Source organism: Synchiropus splendidus, chromosome 3 (assembly GCF_027744825.2).
Source record: "Synchiropus splendidus isolate RoL2022-P1 chromosome 3, RoL_Sspl_1.0, whole genome shotgun sequence".
Classification (NCBI taxonomy): Eukaryota; Metazoa; Chordata; class Actinopteri; order Syngnathiformes; family Callionymidae; genus Synchiropus; species Synchiropus splendidus.
The window spans coordinates 15004137-15018969 of record NC_071336.1 but is presented as its reverse complement, the minus strand read 5'-3'; the positions used below and the strand labels follow the sequence as shown (position 1 = coordinate 15018969).

At 44.9% G+C, this 14833-nt stretch overlaps 2 protein-coding genes across 2 annotated transcripts; one reads left to right on the top strand and one right to left on the bottom strand.

Moving 5' to 3' along the window:
- The first annotated feature begins 704 nt into the window (after positions 1 to 704).
- faah2b (fatty acid amide hydrolase 2b) lies at positions 705 to 7315 on the top strand. The gene is made up of 11 exons (XM_053860862.1): positions 705 to 1092; positions 1806 to 1888; positions 1976 to 2112; positions 2350 to 2559; positions 3890 to 4009; positions 4076 to 4211; positions 4351 to 4468; positions 4535 to 4654; positions 5307 to 5418; positions 6130 to 6318; positions 6396 to 7315. The coding sequence occupies exons 1-11, from the start codon at positions 907 to 909 to the stop codon at positions 6569 to 6571; spliced, it is 1587 nt and encodes a 528-aa protein (XP_053716837.1). The 5' UTR covers positions 705 to 906; the 3' UTR covers positions 6572 to 7315.
- Positions 7316 to 7676: 361 nt separating this feature from the next.
- On the bottom strand, positions 7677 to 14228 carry nelfa (negative elongation factor complex member A). Its single transcript, XM_053860861.1, has 11 exons — positions 13987 to 14228; positions 12119 to 12290; positions 11327 to 11488; positions 11159 to 11248; positions 10869 to 10996; positions 10721 to 10790; positions 10547 to 10635; positions 10361 to 10469; positions 9643 to 9965; positions 9026 to 9125; positions 7677 to 8680 (listed from the first exon to the last, which is right to left on the bottom strand). Exons 1-11 carry the CDS (start codon positions 14194 to 14196, stop codon positions 8496 to 8498), a joined length of 1638 nt encoding a protein of 545 aa, XP_053716836.1. The 5' UTR covers positions 14197 to 14228; the 3' UTR covers positions 7677 to 8495.
- Between the last annotated feature and the right edge of the window lie 605 nt (positions 14229 to 14833).

The following is a 14833-nucleotide window of genomic DNA, read 5'->3' as shown; positions in this document are numbered from 1 at the left end:
CCATAAGGATTCAGTGTCGAGAGACATAACATATTGTCGTTCGTTAATTTGTATATTTATACCTATTGTGTGGTATTGAAATAAACCTCTAAACTTGACATACAAAGATTGATGGGTTTATAAAACAGCTTCTCAATTTCAGTGTCTGTCGGATATTGAAGTAGATAATGTCTATGGACTATTCGCTCATACATGCAATTCATTACCCCTAAATTCGACGGATCATTTCACGATAATTTAATCTCGTTGTTAGAGCTCGGGGGAAAAAGTAAAACAATTTATTCATTCATTGGAATAAATGCATACACTATATCCACAGGGGATAGCGCTACTTTCCCTCTTGCTTTTTTTCCATTCCAACTTTAATACCCATTGTTAAAATCTCCATTTTTTTCATTATGTGTCCTGTTCTGAATATCCAAGGGAACACACCGTACAGATGAATGTATATTCTGGATAAAAACGCAAGGATGGCAAGTTAGTGTTTCCTCGAAAAAATGAGGATTGAGTAATTCAAAGGTCGGTCGGTTAATGTTAAACTTTTGTCGCATTCTGAACTGAACTCTTACATAACGTCCCATTCATTCGTATGCACGGCGTCATCGTCAAGTTTAGTTCACAAGATCCATCTACATCCGGTTACTGTTTGAGTGTGATACCCAGTAGTACCATGATAATTAAGTCTACCTTTATATTTGCGCGATTATTTTATGTTGGAATGGATACACATTTCTCTACCTTATGTTGCGTTTCACCCTATCACCCGACTGTCTGCGGTTAGACGGCTTTGGCGAAAGCTTTAATTATGAAATAGGAAGCTCCGGTTACCGGCGTGAGTCTGAACTGTAAACGCGGAACAGAGAACATAAAAGCGTCCTGGACACTGGATTCTGTTCCCATTTCACCATGGCGCTTAGTAGCATGGAGAGGCTTCAGGTTTGGCTTCTGAAAGCACTTATGGGCTTCTTTTTCGCCCTATTTTCTCTATTGTCGCCACGAAGTCCTGCTACGAAGAAGAAGCTGCCGCCTGTCCGGGAACCGCTGCTGACCGAGTCCGCGACGCAGCTCGCCCGAAAGATCCGCCAGAGAGAGGTGAGCATCGTCCCGGGGAGCCAGTCACGATATTCCGGATTGAGCGAGTTGCTTTGTTGGGAGTGTTTGACGTTTAAGCCCAATTGTTGAGCGTTAAACTGACAGAGAAAGCGGAGTCAAACATACCGGCTACTAAATGAAACTCATTCCATACATGCAATGAAGCCAAACTCGATGCCTCGTACAATGGCACATTGTTGTACCTTAATTTTCTTCATCGTTTACCACTTTATCTACGGTATCGGCACTTTCTACATTCTCGCAATAAATTCAAAACGGTTAAAACGGTCCTGAGTCAATATGTTGGGGGCGTGGTCCGCCGTGGCGTCACGACAGTGTTCCTTTTTCTCTGACTTCGAAGTGGAATATTTATTTGTCAGTTGTTCTTCGCCTCATGTTCTTATGAAACTGGGATTTATTATTATGATATAGAAATAATATTTGTGAGTGTGTGTATGTGGGTTTTTATTGTTTTACTTCCCTGGTTTCCTCCAAAAAATGTCTGTCAACATTTGTCCACTACTGAGCTGTTTAGTAACTTTTTATTGATGTGTCTGTAAGTGTAACAGCTCTGACAGCCTGTCCAGAGTGTCCCCTACTGACTGTACTGTGTGGCTGGGCTTGGCTCATGGCCCGACACAAAGGGCATAAAATTAGTGAATGGCTCAAAGTAGAGGTGCGGCTTCACAGAATAACAAACATTTTGTCTGCAGGTCTCCAGTGTGACAGTAGTGCAGGCCTACATAGACAGGATCCAGGAGGTCAACCCCTTGGTGAATGCCGTCATCAAAGACAGGCAAGATTTGTTGAATGTTTTGTGATAATAAATATACATTATTGTTTTGGAAGCTGACTATTCTGCTCCCTGCTTGTTCCCTCACAGATTTGCTTTAGCGTTACAGGAAGCAGCTCAGGTCGACAAACTGATAGAGGAAGAAACAGGAGGAGAGGACGTTCTTGAGGACCGACTTCCATTACTGGGAGTCCCCCTCTCTGTCAAAATGTCCTATTCCCTTCAGGGTAAATTCACGACACCTAATCCTGTTTGTCCTTGGAAAATTGTTTCAGTTTCTTCTGCACGAAACCCAAGATAGGCACTGCTTTGTTTCGTGTCCGCATAGCTGACTCATTATTATCAGTATTATTCATTCTTTTTTTAAAATACGATACAAGTTGTTAAAATGTTTTTTTTTCTTCTCTAGTGAGATTTTTAGGGAGTGATTGCCATTGTAGTTGATCTGCAACACTGTGTGTCAGGTATGCCCCACACCACTGGCGCCATAAGCAGACGAGACGTTGTGGCCACGGTTGATTCCCCGCCTGTGGCCCAGCTGAAAAGAGCGGGGGCCATCCCACTCGGGGTCACCAACACCAGTGAGCTCTGCATGTGGAGCGAGTCCCACAACCATCTCCATGGCATCACCTGCAATCCGTATGACCTGGAGAGAACCCCCGGAGGAAGCTCAGGTGGGCCGGAGCCAGACAGTCTTTTGCCTTTGATCTCCTTCATGAATGGTTCACCAGTACAGACGAAGCTAAACACAGCGACTCATTAACCCACTTCTTACTTAACAGCTTGCACCACAAATGTCCCTCGGGACACTAAATATCAACTGCATGACGGTTAATGGTTAGTCCACTTATGGGGCTCAATTCACTCAGATCCACTTCTCTGATTTCCAGTTGCTAAGCAAACATTTTGCAAATTTAGAGAAAGTAAGAATGTACCAAAAGATTTTTTTAAAAGATAAATGACACAATCTACACCAGATCTTGGCAAAGTGCGTCCCGGGGGCCACATGTGACTTAATGCTGCCATGAAGAGATCAGTCAAACTATGGAGTTGATGCTGCGGAAATGCTTCTCATTGCCAGCAAAAAGCGCTTTTTTCCTCTGTCTATCCATCCTTGTCTGCTTGTCCGTTGCTGAGTCGCGGGGATGCAGCTTTAAAAGGCAGCAGCACGCGTCCTTCTGTCAGGCAATATTTGCCAGCTCTGACTCCGGGATCCATAGATCATGCATCTTCATAAGATGGTCAAACCACCTCATCTGGCTCCCTTCAAAGTGGAGAAGCAGTGGCTCTACACCGAGTCTCTCCCGAGTGACAGAACTCCTCACCCTATCTTCCAGGGAGACACCTGCTATCTGCTGAAGCAGACTAATTTCAGGCTCTTGTATCTGAGATCTTGTTTTTCCTGTCATGACCCAAAGCTTGCGACCACAGGTGAGAGTTGGAACGAAGATTGATCTGTAAATAGAGAGCTTTGCCTTTTGGCTCATCTCTCTTTTGCGCGCAACAGTGCGGTAGAGCGACTGCAGTACCAATCTCCAACTGCCTTACCCCCTCACGCAGGAACAAGACCCCAAGATACTTAAACTTCTCCACTTGAGGCAAGGACTCAGTCCCAACCCGAGTGACCAATCCAGCCTTTTCTGGTTGAGAACCATGGCCTCGGATTTAGAGGTGCTGATCCTCATCCCAGCTGCTTCACACTCCGATGCAAACTGAACTAGCGAGAGCTGAAGGTTGCAGCGCAATGAAGCTATGCGACGAGCAACGGCAAAATATAACTTGAAGTTATTAGTTTAAGGATTCAATTTTTTCCTCTTTGCTTTTTTATACTTTTCCTTCTCGTCCCTCAAAATTAATAGAAATTTGAGGAGGTGTTTTCAGTTTCATGTTTTCTGTTTGTTTCTGAGAAATGGCGACCCATTTTAAATCATCTGCCATCTCACACGTCACAACGTCTGAAACTTAACAGCGACCATGAGTGAAACTCTCGTCTGTTCCCCCCAGGTGGAGAGGGGAGTATCATCGCGGCTGCAGGTGCTGTGGTGGGCGTTGGCTCCGACATCGGCGGGAGCATCCGTATTCCTTCTTTCTTCAATGGGATATTCGGCCATAAAACCACGCCTGGTACTTAATTACACTGAGGTCATTGGCGAGTGGTTGTCACGGTAACTCATGACTGTCATTCTGCAGGGGTGGTTTCTAACGACAACCAGTATCCCAACTGTAGTGGGAGACATGATGAGTACCAGAGCTCAGGCCCGATGTGCCGCTACGCTGAGGATCTGCTGCCCATGCTCAAAATCATGGCGGGGCCAAAGGCTGATATGTCAGTGAGGTTCCCCTAATGTTGGTACAATTGTTAGTGTGTGTGCTTCACAGTCACATGTACATGCAGACATACGTCTTTAAAAACATCAGAACGTTCCGCCTGTTGTCTAATAGCAGGTGTTGTCTCGCTTGTACAGGTTGTCTTTGAATGAAAAAGTGGATTTGAAGAAGCTGCGCTTCTTCACCATCGTTCATGACGGGGGTTCCCCGCTGACGTCCCCTGTCAGCAGAGAGCTGATAGACATTCAGAGGGAGGTACTGAAAATTGGTGGTCCTCTCAATGCATGTAACAAGGTGAAGTAAGGCCACTCTGCGTGTCAGGTTGTGGAGCGTCTGGAAGCCGATCTTGGCGTCAATGTCCAGGAGGTTTACTTCCCTGAGCTCAAAAACAGCTTCCAGATCTGGGACGCCTACATGGCTCTACCTGACGACAACGGAAAGGTACGTCATGGTGCAACCGTGAATTGCCCAGTTGAGGAGAAATGTGAGGATTAAAATGGGCTGGAAAGTTTCTCTTGGCCAAGTATGTCTGAACTTTCCCAGTGAAATGAAACAGCTGCTGCTTTTGTTGCCTGCTGCGTCGCAAAGTTCACTAATCTGTCTCTTGGCCAACATTCCTCTCACCCAACCTGCCCCCCACTGCTTCACTTACACGGCTAGGAAAGAGGTTTATGAGTAAGTGAGTCTAGTTCAGAGGCCGGTGTTCATGCAGCCCTCATGGGGTTGCAGCAAAGGTAAAATGATGATTTGAATTCTACTTTTTTTTTTTAATTTTAAAAGTTTTTATACTCCTTTCTTTTTACTTTTTAAATTCTATTCTTTAATAGGTAATGCTCATTTTAACAGTTACCTTGTTATAAATACCTTGTTAGTTCCTTTTTAACATCATATTTCCCCCCATTTTGGTATCTGAGTCACACAATTTATACTTCATTTAAGATTCTTTTTCGTCTCTCCTTCTGTGGTTTGGCTTGATGACCCCTAACTGTTGTCGCAGCCTGGATCTAGATAGTTGGTACAGCTGTGATTCCTTCCACTAGGTTTTATCTGCTCACTGTCGTCCCCTCAGTCAGAACTGTTGTGGTCTCTGCAGCCTCCCACGCCGTTTGCTGAGCTGCTGGGCGAGCCTGGTCGGCCTGCTCGGCCTGTGTGGGAGCTGCTCAAGTGGATGGCGGGGAAATCGCACCACACCATGGCGGCCATTGGTGAGTAGTGGTGTACTTGGTGACCTGATTTGGATTTTAGTTTTGCTGAAATGTTGTCGCTCTCTAATACTGAGTATTGACAGTCACCTGCGGAACAACCAGACATTAGGCAGGCACAAGTCTGCTGTGAAGATGGTTCAATGGATCAATGAAGAAAATGAACAGATGGCACAAACTTAGTTTTCACCACTTTCATCTGTTACAGTTGACCAAGTCTGCTGACTAAAATGTTTCCCCCCACCAAGGGGGGTTCTCGATGTTGTTGGTTTGTCGGTCTGTATGTTCAATATAACGTGGAACGATGGGTAGTTTTCAGGAAATATGTGAAATGGGACAAGGAACAAAGGATTGCATGTTGGGAGTGATCAGCATTCCTTAATATTTAGGGACCATTTTCAACATTTGGACCACAATTTCTTTTTGAAAGATGCTTTGTCTTAGGGGTGTTGTGTTGCAATGGCCTGAAGCTACTTGCTGGATGTTTGCTTTTCTACTTCGTGATCATTTTCTGTTTCTGAAAGCAGCGCTATTGGTGTGAGGCGACGTTAAAAATTTCCCTGGGCTGAGAAAAATGAAAGTGTTTTCAGTTGAGGTAGTTGAAGGTTACACATGTGAATTATTGGTGCCGGTTAAGTGAGTTGGTAGTGTCTAAAGGAGTATTCTGTGTAGCGCATTGCTGCGCTTAAATGCTGTTGTCACTGTGATCCTCAGGTCTGGCCTTGGTGGAGATGACGCATGTGACCAAGCCACCAGCCTTCCTCATCCAGCAGAAGGAGAAGCTGCAGAAGGACGTAGAGGAGTTGCTGGGCGTGGATGGAGTCTTTCTTTACCCCACCCACACCAGAGTGGCACCCAAGCACCACCATAATCTTTTCAGACCCCTGGACTTCGCCTACACAGGTGTCTGAACCTGTCTGCCTGCAGTGTCCGTGTATTTTCAAATGATGATCTTTGTTAAAGTTCCTTTTTGTGCTCAGGCATCATCAACATCCTGGGGCTGCCCGTCACTCAGTGCCCCCTAGGCTTGAACCAGGAGGGTCTACCCATGGGTGTGCAGGTGGTCGCAGGGAAGATGCAGGACCGCCTCTCCATTGCAGTAGCTCTCTATTTAGAAAAAGCGTTCGGAGGCTGGAGGGACCCTGGAGCCCCCTGAGCATGAGACTCCCCTCACAGCTCCGACTGGTTTGACAATGTCAGTGTGTGAAAACAACTACTTGCTTTGTTCAAAAGTCGGTGTGAATGTAAACTGTCAGAGTGAATTGCTTCCTGCCACCAGCTCTGGTCCTGTCTGTAGTTGTGGGAGGGACCTTGAGCGGAACTCAGACCTGCTCCCTTAATGTTGCATTTGTCTAGTTCAACCATGACACATGACATATGCATATTCTTTCAACCCTTTTTTTGTGGCTCAGTTGTTCACACACTCCTCACTTTGAGGAGGACTTTCAGTGAGCTTGAGTGGTGATTATAGCTTCTTGCTCTTGTTCCCACCCTCTGCTAGAACTGCTTGGTAACTAAGAAGGCCTCCAATATACCGAAACCACCTCAACTCTGCTATACAACAGGCAGGTGACTCAACTGTTCATGATTAAACCCTGAACCCTGCTGGTTCAGATTCTAACAGCATTGCACTTACAGATGATGGAAGAGTCTCTTTGACTGACTGTAAAGGTCTTTGGCTATTTTTTTTTGTTTAACATTGTGAGGAAGACCACAGCCATAGGCCCATGTGATATGTGTCTCTTTATATCTTGACAGTTTCTGTAACTCTGATTCAGCTCACCACGATGGACAAAGCAAGGGTCAGATGTGAACAAAATGTTTGACAAAACTGTTCAGCAGTTCCAGAGGAGTTGTGTTGCCACTGCCAAAATAAATGGTATATTCTGTGTCAGAATGATGAGGTTGTGAGACCACTTCTCTCCAGGGATCCAGCATGTCTACGGAGCTTCAACAGAAATACTATTAAGTAGTGTATAATTCAGTAAACCTGACTGATGTGTGTGTGCCACAAGAATGTTACACGTGAGATAATTTGGCCCAGAGCTTTCAATGAACCCAAAAAAATTGATATGTTATGAGCTGTGATCGTGTATTTCTGTTCTGACCTGGTCAGAGTGGAGCAGTTTGTCAAAAGGGACTGGTGTGCTGGAATGCTGTTGTTGTTGGACTACATATCACAGCACCAGATGGAGCAGTGAACACTGGTTTAGATTCATAAGACGTGTGAACATCAAGTGGACAGTTCCTCTCCATGCTTGTGGAGCACTGATTTATTCACCAATGTATAAGTGAATGCTTGAACTTTGAACTGGAGGTCACATCAAGCAATTTTAAGAAAAGGTTTTTGATCAGAACAAAAATCAAACTTAAACAGTTGTGGAACTTCAAAACGGAGCAAAAGTGAGCCACAGTGGAAAAACAAAAGGTGTTCACATCTCTGTCCAACAGAACTAACCCAGGCCCCTTTACATTTTTTTACATGGGTTCATTACAATCACTGTGACCTAATTTGGATTTGCTCCATCATCAGGACGAAATGTCGTCACTGTGGAAAGAACACTTCCATAGTTGGAAAACAAAACAAAAAAAAACCCAGACACCTTGTGGAGTCTTGTCATTTTAATTTCTTCTCTAGAAATAAAAAAAAGAAATGAACAACTCCAGACATAACCGGACAGCTTTAACAACTCAACACTGCCCTCTTTTGGTCAGTTTCAGAACCACTGGAACAACTTCGTCCCATCAAGTCCGTTTTGAAAGGCGGAAGATTAAACGTCACATTCATACTGTAGAGTACAAACGTTGGTACGGCTGCTGAAAGGTGCCTGATGAGAGCAACCGTTCTGCTACCGGCCCTGTGCAAGGCGCGAGCCAGGCTTTTGCAAAAGAGTAGACATGACACAGGGCAACTATCAAAATGCTCAGCAGTCTTGTGGTTTGGCGGAGCAGAAAAAGGGAGGACCTTTCTCTCCTCTCTCCCCCCATGGGCCAGGTTAGGCCTGACTGTATGTTGAAATGTAAACATAATATTAGAGACCATGAATGTCAGGTGACCGGGGAGTTCCTCCTGTGGCTCCTCAGGAAGTGTTGGTGATGGGTTTGTACTTTTTGAGCCGGGTCCACTGGCCCGTGGAGTAGTTCATCTCGAAGACAGTGTCTACCAACATGGTGGTACTGCCGGTGCCGTCTGCTTTGGGCAGGACTTCTGTGTGCTCGCTCAGTTTGATCTGGATGATGTCCCCTTGCTCCGGACACGGGTTCTCTGCAAGGCAAGCGGAGGCCATTAAGATCAATCACACTTGAAGATCTGACTCAACCAAAACCCAGTAACATTATGACCACCTGCCGGTTGCACCTCTGATCTTCTGGTCACCGGTTGCCCATAGAACAAAAGCTAAACTGACAGGGGTCAAATGATGATTTGCCCTTATAGAAAGAAGATAGCAAAGCCCAGACCCCAGGTTGAGGGACAAACACCGCCCCAGGGTCCAGCTACATGCTCTGGCTTTTCTTTTCACGGCTTATTGGTCAATTTATGTTAAGCAGTCTGACACCAGCAGGACAGGATTCCAACGCAACGCAATTGCAACTCTTTAAAGTGTCCTACCTCTGGATCCGGCCATGAATCCCAGGATGAGAGCCTTCTCGGGTCTGGTGACCTTGTTGGCCGTCTTGAACATCTCCTGGGCAGCGTACATCTGTTCTCGCTGAAAGATGGAGGTCACAAAAAGCTTCAATACACAGGCAATGGAATTGTAAGTGGGCTTCATGTAGCAGTTCTGTTCAGATTTATGGATGGGAAACTGAATCACAGGGCTAAAATGTAAATGCAGCCATGTGTGAGAGCTCACTTATATGACCTTTATCTCTAAGATTTAAGCAAAACTATCGAAGCACTAACTGACATAGTTTAACTTGGACGCATTGGAAATACCAGTCAACATTTCAATTGCAGCAGGGTAACACTAAAGCAGAAACAGAGCACTCTTGTGGTGAGAGGCCATCACTTCATGTGTCAGGAAACCATCATGCATTTGGAAGATTTGGTGTCTGATGAATGTAAAATACATCTCAAGGTCTCATAGGCCACACATGACAGTGTGGCAGACCGGATTGGACCATGGCCTTTGAGTTTGCCATATTACATTTCCTGATTTCAAGCAAATCCTAATTAAAAAAAAAAAAAAAAAAAAAAAAACAGATTATAAACAAAGTCCATCTCACCGTAAGAGAGAGGTTCTTCTTGGGCTGGGGCTGCTGTGGTGTTGGGGCAGGTGTAGGGGTCTGAGTCTGAGGTGTGCTGGGTGGCTGCGTGGACGTCTCCGGCTGGCTCGCAGTCGCCGCCGCTGGAGGTCCGTTGCTGGCGGGTGTGGATGCAGGCGTGTTGGGGGACGTGGGGGCCGCGGGATTAGCTGTGGTGCTTGCATTGTACATTGTCGTTCTCTGCTTGTACTGGCTAGGTATTGTGGCTGTGGCACTAGCGGTCGCTGACTCCTCTGGTTGGCGAGACGACTGCAACGTATCACGGCCCGATCCACCAGCATTGGCTTCAGGAGGACAAGAGAAAATTACTGGCCTGACTGACAAAGAGGTGTGTGTCTCCTACATCCAGGGTTTAGGTAACAGAGTCCATTAGAATTTAAACCTTAAAGATCTTGATGACTGTGAAATAAATAGTACAACTTCATCCATGCAAATAGATGCAAATACACAAATTCAGTCAGTAAACTGGATGTGAAAGGCAGTAACTGCTTAAAAAACTAGACATGTAATTAGTTCACATACATTTATATACAGAAGCTTCAGTCTGCAGACAGTGTGCAATGTCAAAATTGAGCGTTTGTACCTGGAGGTTCACCAGCATGTGTGATAGAATTGTTCGCATTAAGAAATGAGTTCACTCTGAGGTGTCATTGTGCTGGGAAAAGGAGCCTAATCTCACCTGGCTGTGCCTCTGAGCTGGGAATGTAAGAGGAGGAAGGAACCATGCTGGGTGTGGCTGGCAGGTAACTTGTAGAGGGCAACGGATTCTCATTTAGCGCCCCGAGTTTCTAGAGTGAGAGCTCTATAGTCAGTTGTCTGCTCATGAGGGAGAAAAAAAAGAGTCAAATGAGGGGAGTGGTCATACCTGAGCAGACACCAAGCCGGCGGCATAGTCGGGTGTGGTGTTCTCCACCACAGCTTCATCTTTGGCTGCCTTCTCTCCAGCCTCGGTTTCTAAGGCGACAGTTTATTTCAGAAAAATGTGAGGAAAACTTCAGAATCTTTACAAGACTCGAGGAATAATCTGGGAAATACAAACCCAGTGTCTTTCTTCTCCTCTTAGCTTCTCGCCCGGCACCAACCATGTCTAGCTCTGAAAAATCTAACAGCTGGGGACACCACACGACAGATCAGCATGAACACGGCGTCAGGGAGCAAAGTAAAGATGGACAAGTGACATCAGTTACCTTGACACCCCTCTCTTTGCGCAGAGGTGTGCGTGCAGGGGGGAGAGGAGTGCGATTACTTGGAGGGCTGAACATGCTGGGTGCTGTGGGACTCCGAAATGGAGCTTTGGGGATCCCTCTGAGAGGTGCTGCGGAGAAGAAACGGACCAAAGTCAGGGTTGAACATCAGGTGGCCTATTGTATTTTTCCAAAATTCTTTGTATTTTCAATTACATAACAATGACACGTGTGTGTGTGTGTGTGTGTGTGTGTGTGTGTGTGTGTGTGTGTGTGTGTGTGCGCTCACTCACTTGTTGTGTCAATCTTTTTGACCAGACCTCTCCCTTTGGCATGAAAAGGCACTCCGGCTGTTTTCTTCAATTGTTGAGCCGTTTCCGTAGCTGCAACAAAAATGGCAGTCTTATTTACACAACACATTCCTGCACAAGTGGATTGAAGGGTGTTTATCCCCAACGAACATTTCTGCAGCAGCTCGGCTCTTAGCGTTGCACTCTTGGGCTTCCTCTTTAGCTGGAAATGTTTGACCGGGGGCGTTAATGGTCCAACCAAAGTGGTGAGAGCACTTTTATTTAGGTACTGGCACTCCAGCGGAAGCATGGTGGATGTCTCACACTCACTCACTGCGGGGAGATGGAAATACAGTGGGAAAATACAGGTCACATATCTGTTCAAAGCTATAGTTGCACGACAGAAATCTCAAAGCAAACATGAAAACATATTTTGACCAACAGCGGATGAAGTCATGCAGCTGGAAAAGAGCAAGGGCGTCTTTCTTTAAACACCATCAGTCAGTCTGATAACGCCTCATTCCGTCAATTCCTAGTTGTTATGATGCTGTTTCAGCAGATCCCAGATATAAAGGCTCACCACAAGCGCCAGCAGGAGTCTAATACCTCAGTCTCTTTATTACAAAAAAAGTCTTTTTTTTTAAATAGGAAGTGTGTAACACCCGTCCATTGCAGTTTGTAGTTGATCCAGATCCCTATGTACCGTTGAGACTTTAGAATTTACCCCAAGTGAACATCAATGTTAGCAGAGTTTGTGAAGTATTGAGCAGTAAGTACAGATTCCAGTAAGAACCTCGGTATTTTCACCATGGGTTCTAAACCCAACTCGACCATGGAAAGCCATGCAATATTATCAGGTTCTTCATACAAGTACAGTGGACTATTACAGAGAATAAGTTGTTGTAATTGTGGACATCCATTTTTGAATGAAAGGGCACTTTCCAAATGTAAGACATGCCCTACCTTTTTCCCTGAGCTCTCCCAGAATGTCTTGCACATTGGGATTCTGCTCCTCCAAATCCAGATTGAGAGAACCTGTCTCTGGGAAGGACTTTAGGATGTCTGCAACCATCAACACCCAGGGCTCTGAATCCACTGTAGCCAGCTGGATGATTTCTGACAGTGCCTCTTTCATCTGTAGCAGAGTAGGAAATAACAAGGGTACAAAAAAAACACATCAACAATTTGTTGAATGATAAAAAACAATGCAGTAATCAAAAATCAAATAACTGCAGATTAGAAACAATACACCCAGCACAGATAATCGATAAGCAATTGCTTGTTTGTTCTTGTTAGTTGAAGACAAGAAGGCAAAAAAACAGACATTGGCGGAAAATAGGTCTGACACAATACTCTGCTCTCTCAATAAACTGCTTTGTAAAAATAGTCAATTGTTTGTTGCTTCGACTAATTTTGAGAAGAAAAAAAGTGCTTCGGGCCATTATTTCGATTAAATTATCAGCATTAGCTGCTTGAGACAAGTGGAGGAGGCAGTAGGGAAAACTGGTATTCAAAAAGTCTATCACGAGGTCTATCAGACAGAAACTTCAAGATAACCCTTGAGAAGAGGATTCTAAACTAAGGTGCAGATTATCATAACTCAGGGTTTAACGTAAAGGACTTAGTGCAGACACAAGAGGAAATCAAATGAACACAATATCTACCCAACAATGAAAAACAGAGACAGCGACATATTGCCACAGTTTGGGAAAATAGGCAGAAAGTGGAAATAATGGGCAGAGTATGGTCATTTTTCTCAGTATCAACTCGAGTATTTGTTCAGATCATCTACTCACTTTTATGTCAGTGTGATTATTGAATATTGTGCATTGAATATTCACAATCACATTAGGAAAGTTTCCTACAAAAAATCTTGCCTAAATTAAAAATTATGATGCACTTGTGGCGTGTTGTAGGACTTGGGTTACTGAATGACCATGTGCCACGATGAGTTCACGGTTGAAGTTCTGAAAAGAAGGACTAAAACAAAGTTACAGTCCAGGGAGGTTCATCAATCTTAGAAAACTGCTGGCTCATCTGAAAGCTTCACTCTACACTGATATGAAGCTGGTACAGATGATACAAAAACAGAATATGATATTTCGAATGGTACAACTGGAACGAGGCTCTGCTCCGTTTTCACAACCTGGACACAACTGTGCCCTGCTGAGATGCGACTACCAGATGAACATGCAGAGAGAGAAGCATTCTCACAACAAACACATGTGACCAAAGTGAATCGGATACATGGGTCTACAGAAGCATTCCCACATGTGGTTCCTTGCCAGTATGCAAAAGTAGCACTGAAGTGACCAGGGTGAGGGGGATAAATGTAAATGTATGCAAGTAAACAAAAACAAGTGACGTGAGGGATCTAGCATGTAGCCCCTCCCCCTGCAGCAGACCCCGCCACTGAAGCGTTTGGGCCCCGCCCACCATCATGTCTGAACGATGACTACTCGGTTAGCGCTACCTGCTTAGGCTGCTACACCACCGCCTGGAATCAACAACAAACTAGAGGAAAACATTCAATTAGACGACTTACGTTCTCTCGTGACGATCTTAAGTCGCTTTGCACCAGAAACTAGAGGCTTACGATGCAGTCAGAGGCAGCGATATAATTAGTTCGCCTCCTTGAGCAAACTTTAGCAAGAGCTGTTGCAAGGCGGAAAGCTAATGCTAACACTTGATACATTCACAGCAGGAACAAAAACGAACACAGAAAGATGCGTTTTTTTGCGGCACAAATGCGCATTAACTTTCACCCCGTTGAAATTAAGCGAATGACAACATATTGCGAATTTGCTGAGACTTCTTGCACCGCTACACACCTCGTCAACGGTCCGCCTGGGAAGATGCAGCATCCCGAGGAGCAGTTTGAGCTTCACTGGCGGCGATAAACTGGAGAAGCATAGGCGAATGTTGTCAATTACTGACACCGTGAGGAGCGAAGCGATGCTCGGAGGCGTCCACAGCTCGTCCGTAGATCCTAGTTTGTTGTAAAGCCACAGACCAGTGTCGGTGTCCTTCATCGACGCCATCTTGGAAAAAGAAGTGTTTTGAGTTCGGGCATTTTAACGGGCTGAAAGAGCGGCCGGGGCCCCGCCCACTTTCCCGTGATTGACACCTAGCGCACCACTTTTCCAACAAGTCACCTCACCTTCATGACATGAATAAAGCTCACTAGATGATGAAAACATGGTTTCTGTCCTCCGATGGTCATAACGCGTCATGTACGCAGGCCTTAAAAGATCACGCTCCCAGAGTGAAATCACCAAAAAAAAGAATAATTTTAAGCAGTCGATAATAATAGTAACACAAAATATGAAAATGTCTTGAGGATAAAGAGGTTGGTGATGAAATGATGGGTAATCTGTGGGACGTCAAGGAACCTCGAGGATCTCTATGATTTTCAATTTTAATATAAATGCGTTTTCCCGGGGATCGAGGGCTGTCGCCTCATAAGTAGACTACAATTTAATGTAGCTTGGTTTGGGAGCTTGATGACATTGTAATTTGCATATAAAAAAAAAATGTAAAGGGTCAAGAGGCCCATGGAGTAAAGAGAAAAAAAAACAAGTTAGAAGGTTACTTTATTGTTTTTTCCCCTGGTTGGATTCAAACTGTAAGCATGACGATTTTAGGCCGGTAAAAACACAGGGTTTTTAAAGCAAATTA

What these genes read in the sequence shown, in the direction of transcription:
- faah2b (XM_053860862.1), top strand. Translation starts at nt 907, where the DNA reads ATGGCGCTTAGTAGCATGGAGAGGCTTCAGGTTTGGCTTCTGAAAGCA. An exon ending in GAAAGATCCGCCAGAGAGAG is followed by an intron (nt 1,093 to 1,805) that starts GTGAGCATCGTC and finishes TTTTGTCTGCAG; the next exon opens with GTCTCCAGTGTGACAGTAGT. An exon ending in TACCTGACGACAACGGAAAG is followed by an intron (nt 4,655 to 5,306) that starts GTACGTCATGGT and finishes TGGTCTCTGCAG; the next exon opens with CCTCCCACGCCGTTTGCTGA.
- nelfa (XM_053860861.1), bottom strand. Translation starts at nt 14,196, where the DNA reads ATGGCGTCGATGAAGGACACCGACACTGGTCTGTGGCTTTACAACAAA. An exon ending in GCAAAGAGAGGGGTGTCAAG is followed by an intron (nt 10,791 to 10,868) that starts GTAACTGATGTC and finishes TGGTGTCCCCAG; the next exon opens with CTGTTAGATTTTTCAGAGCT. An exon ending in AGAAGAACCTCTCTCTTACG is followed by an intron (nt 9,126 to 9,642) that starts GTGAGATGGACT and finishes TCCATCTTTCAG; the next exon opens with CGAGAACAGATGTACGCTGC.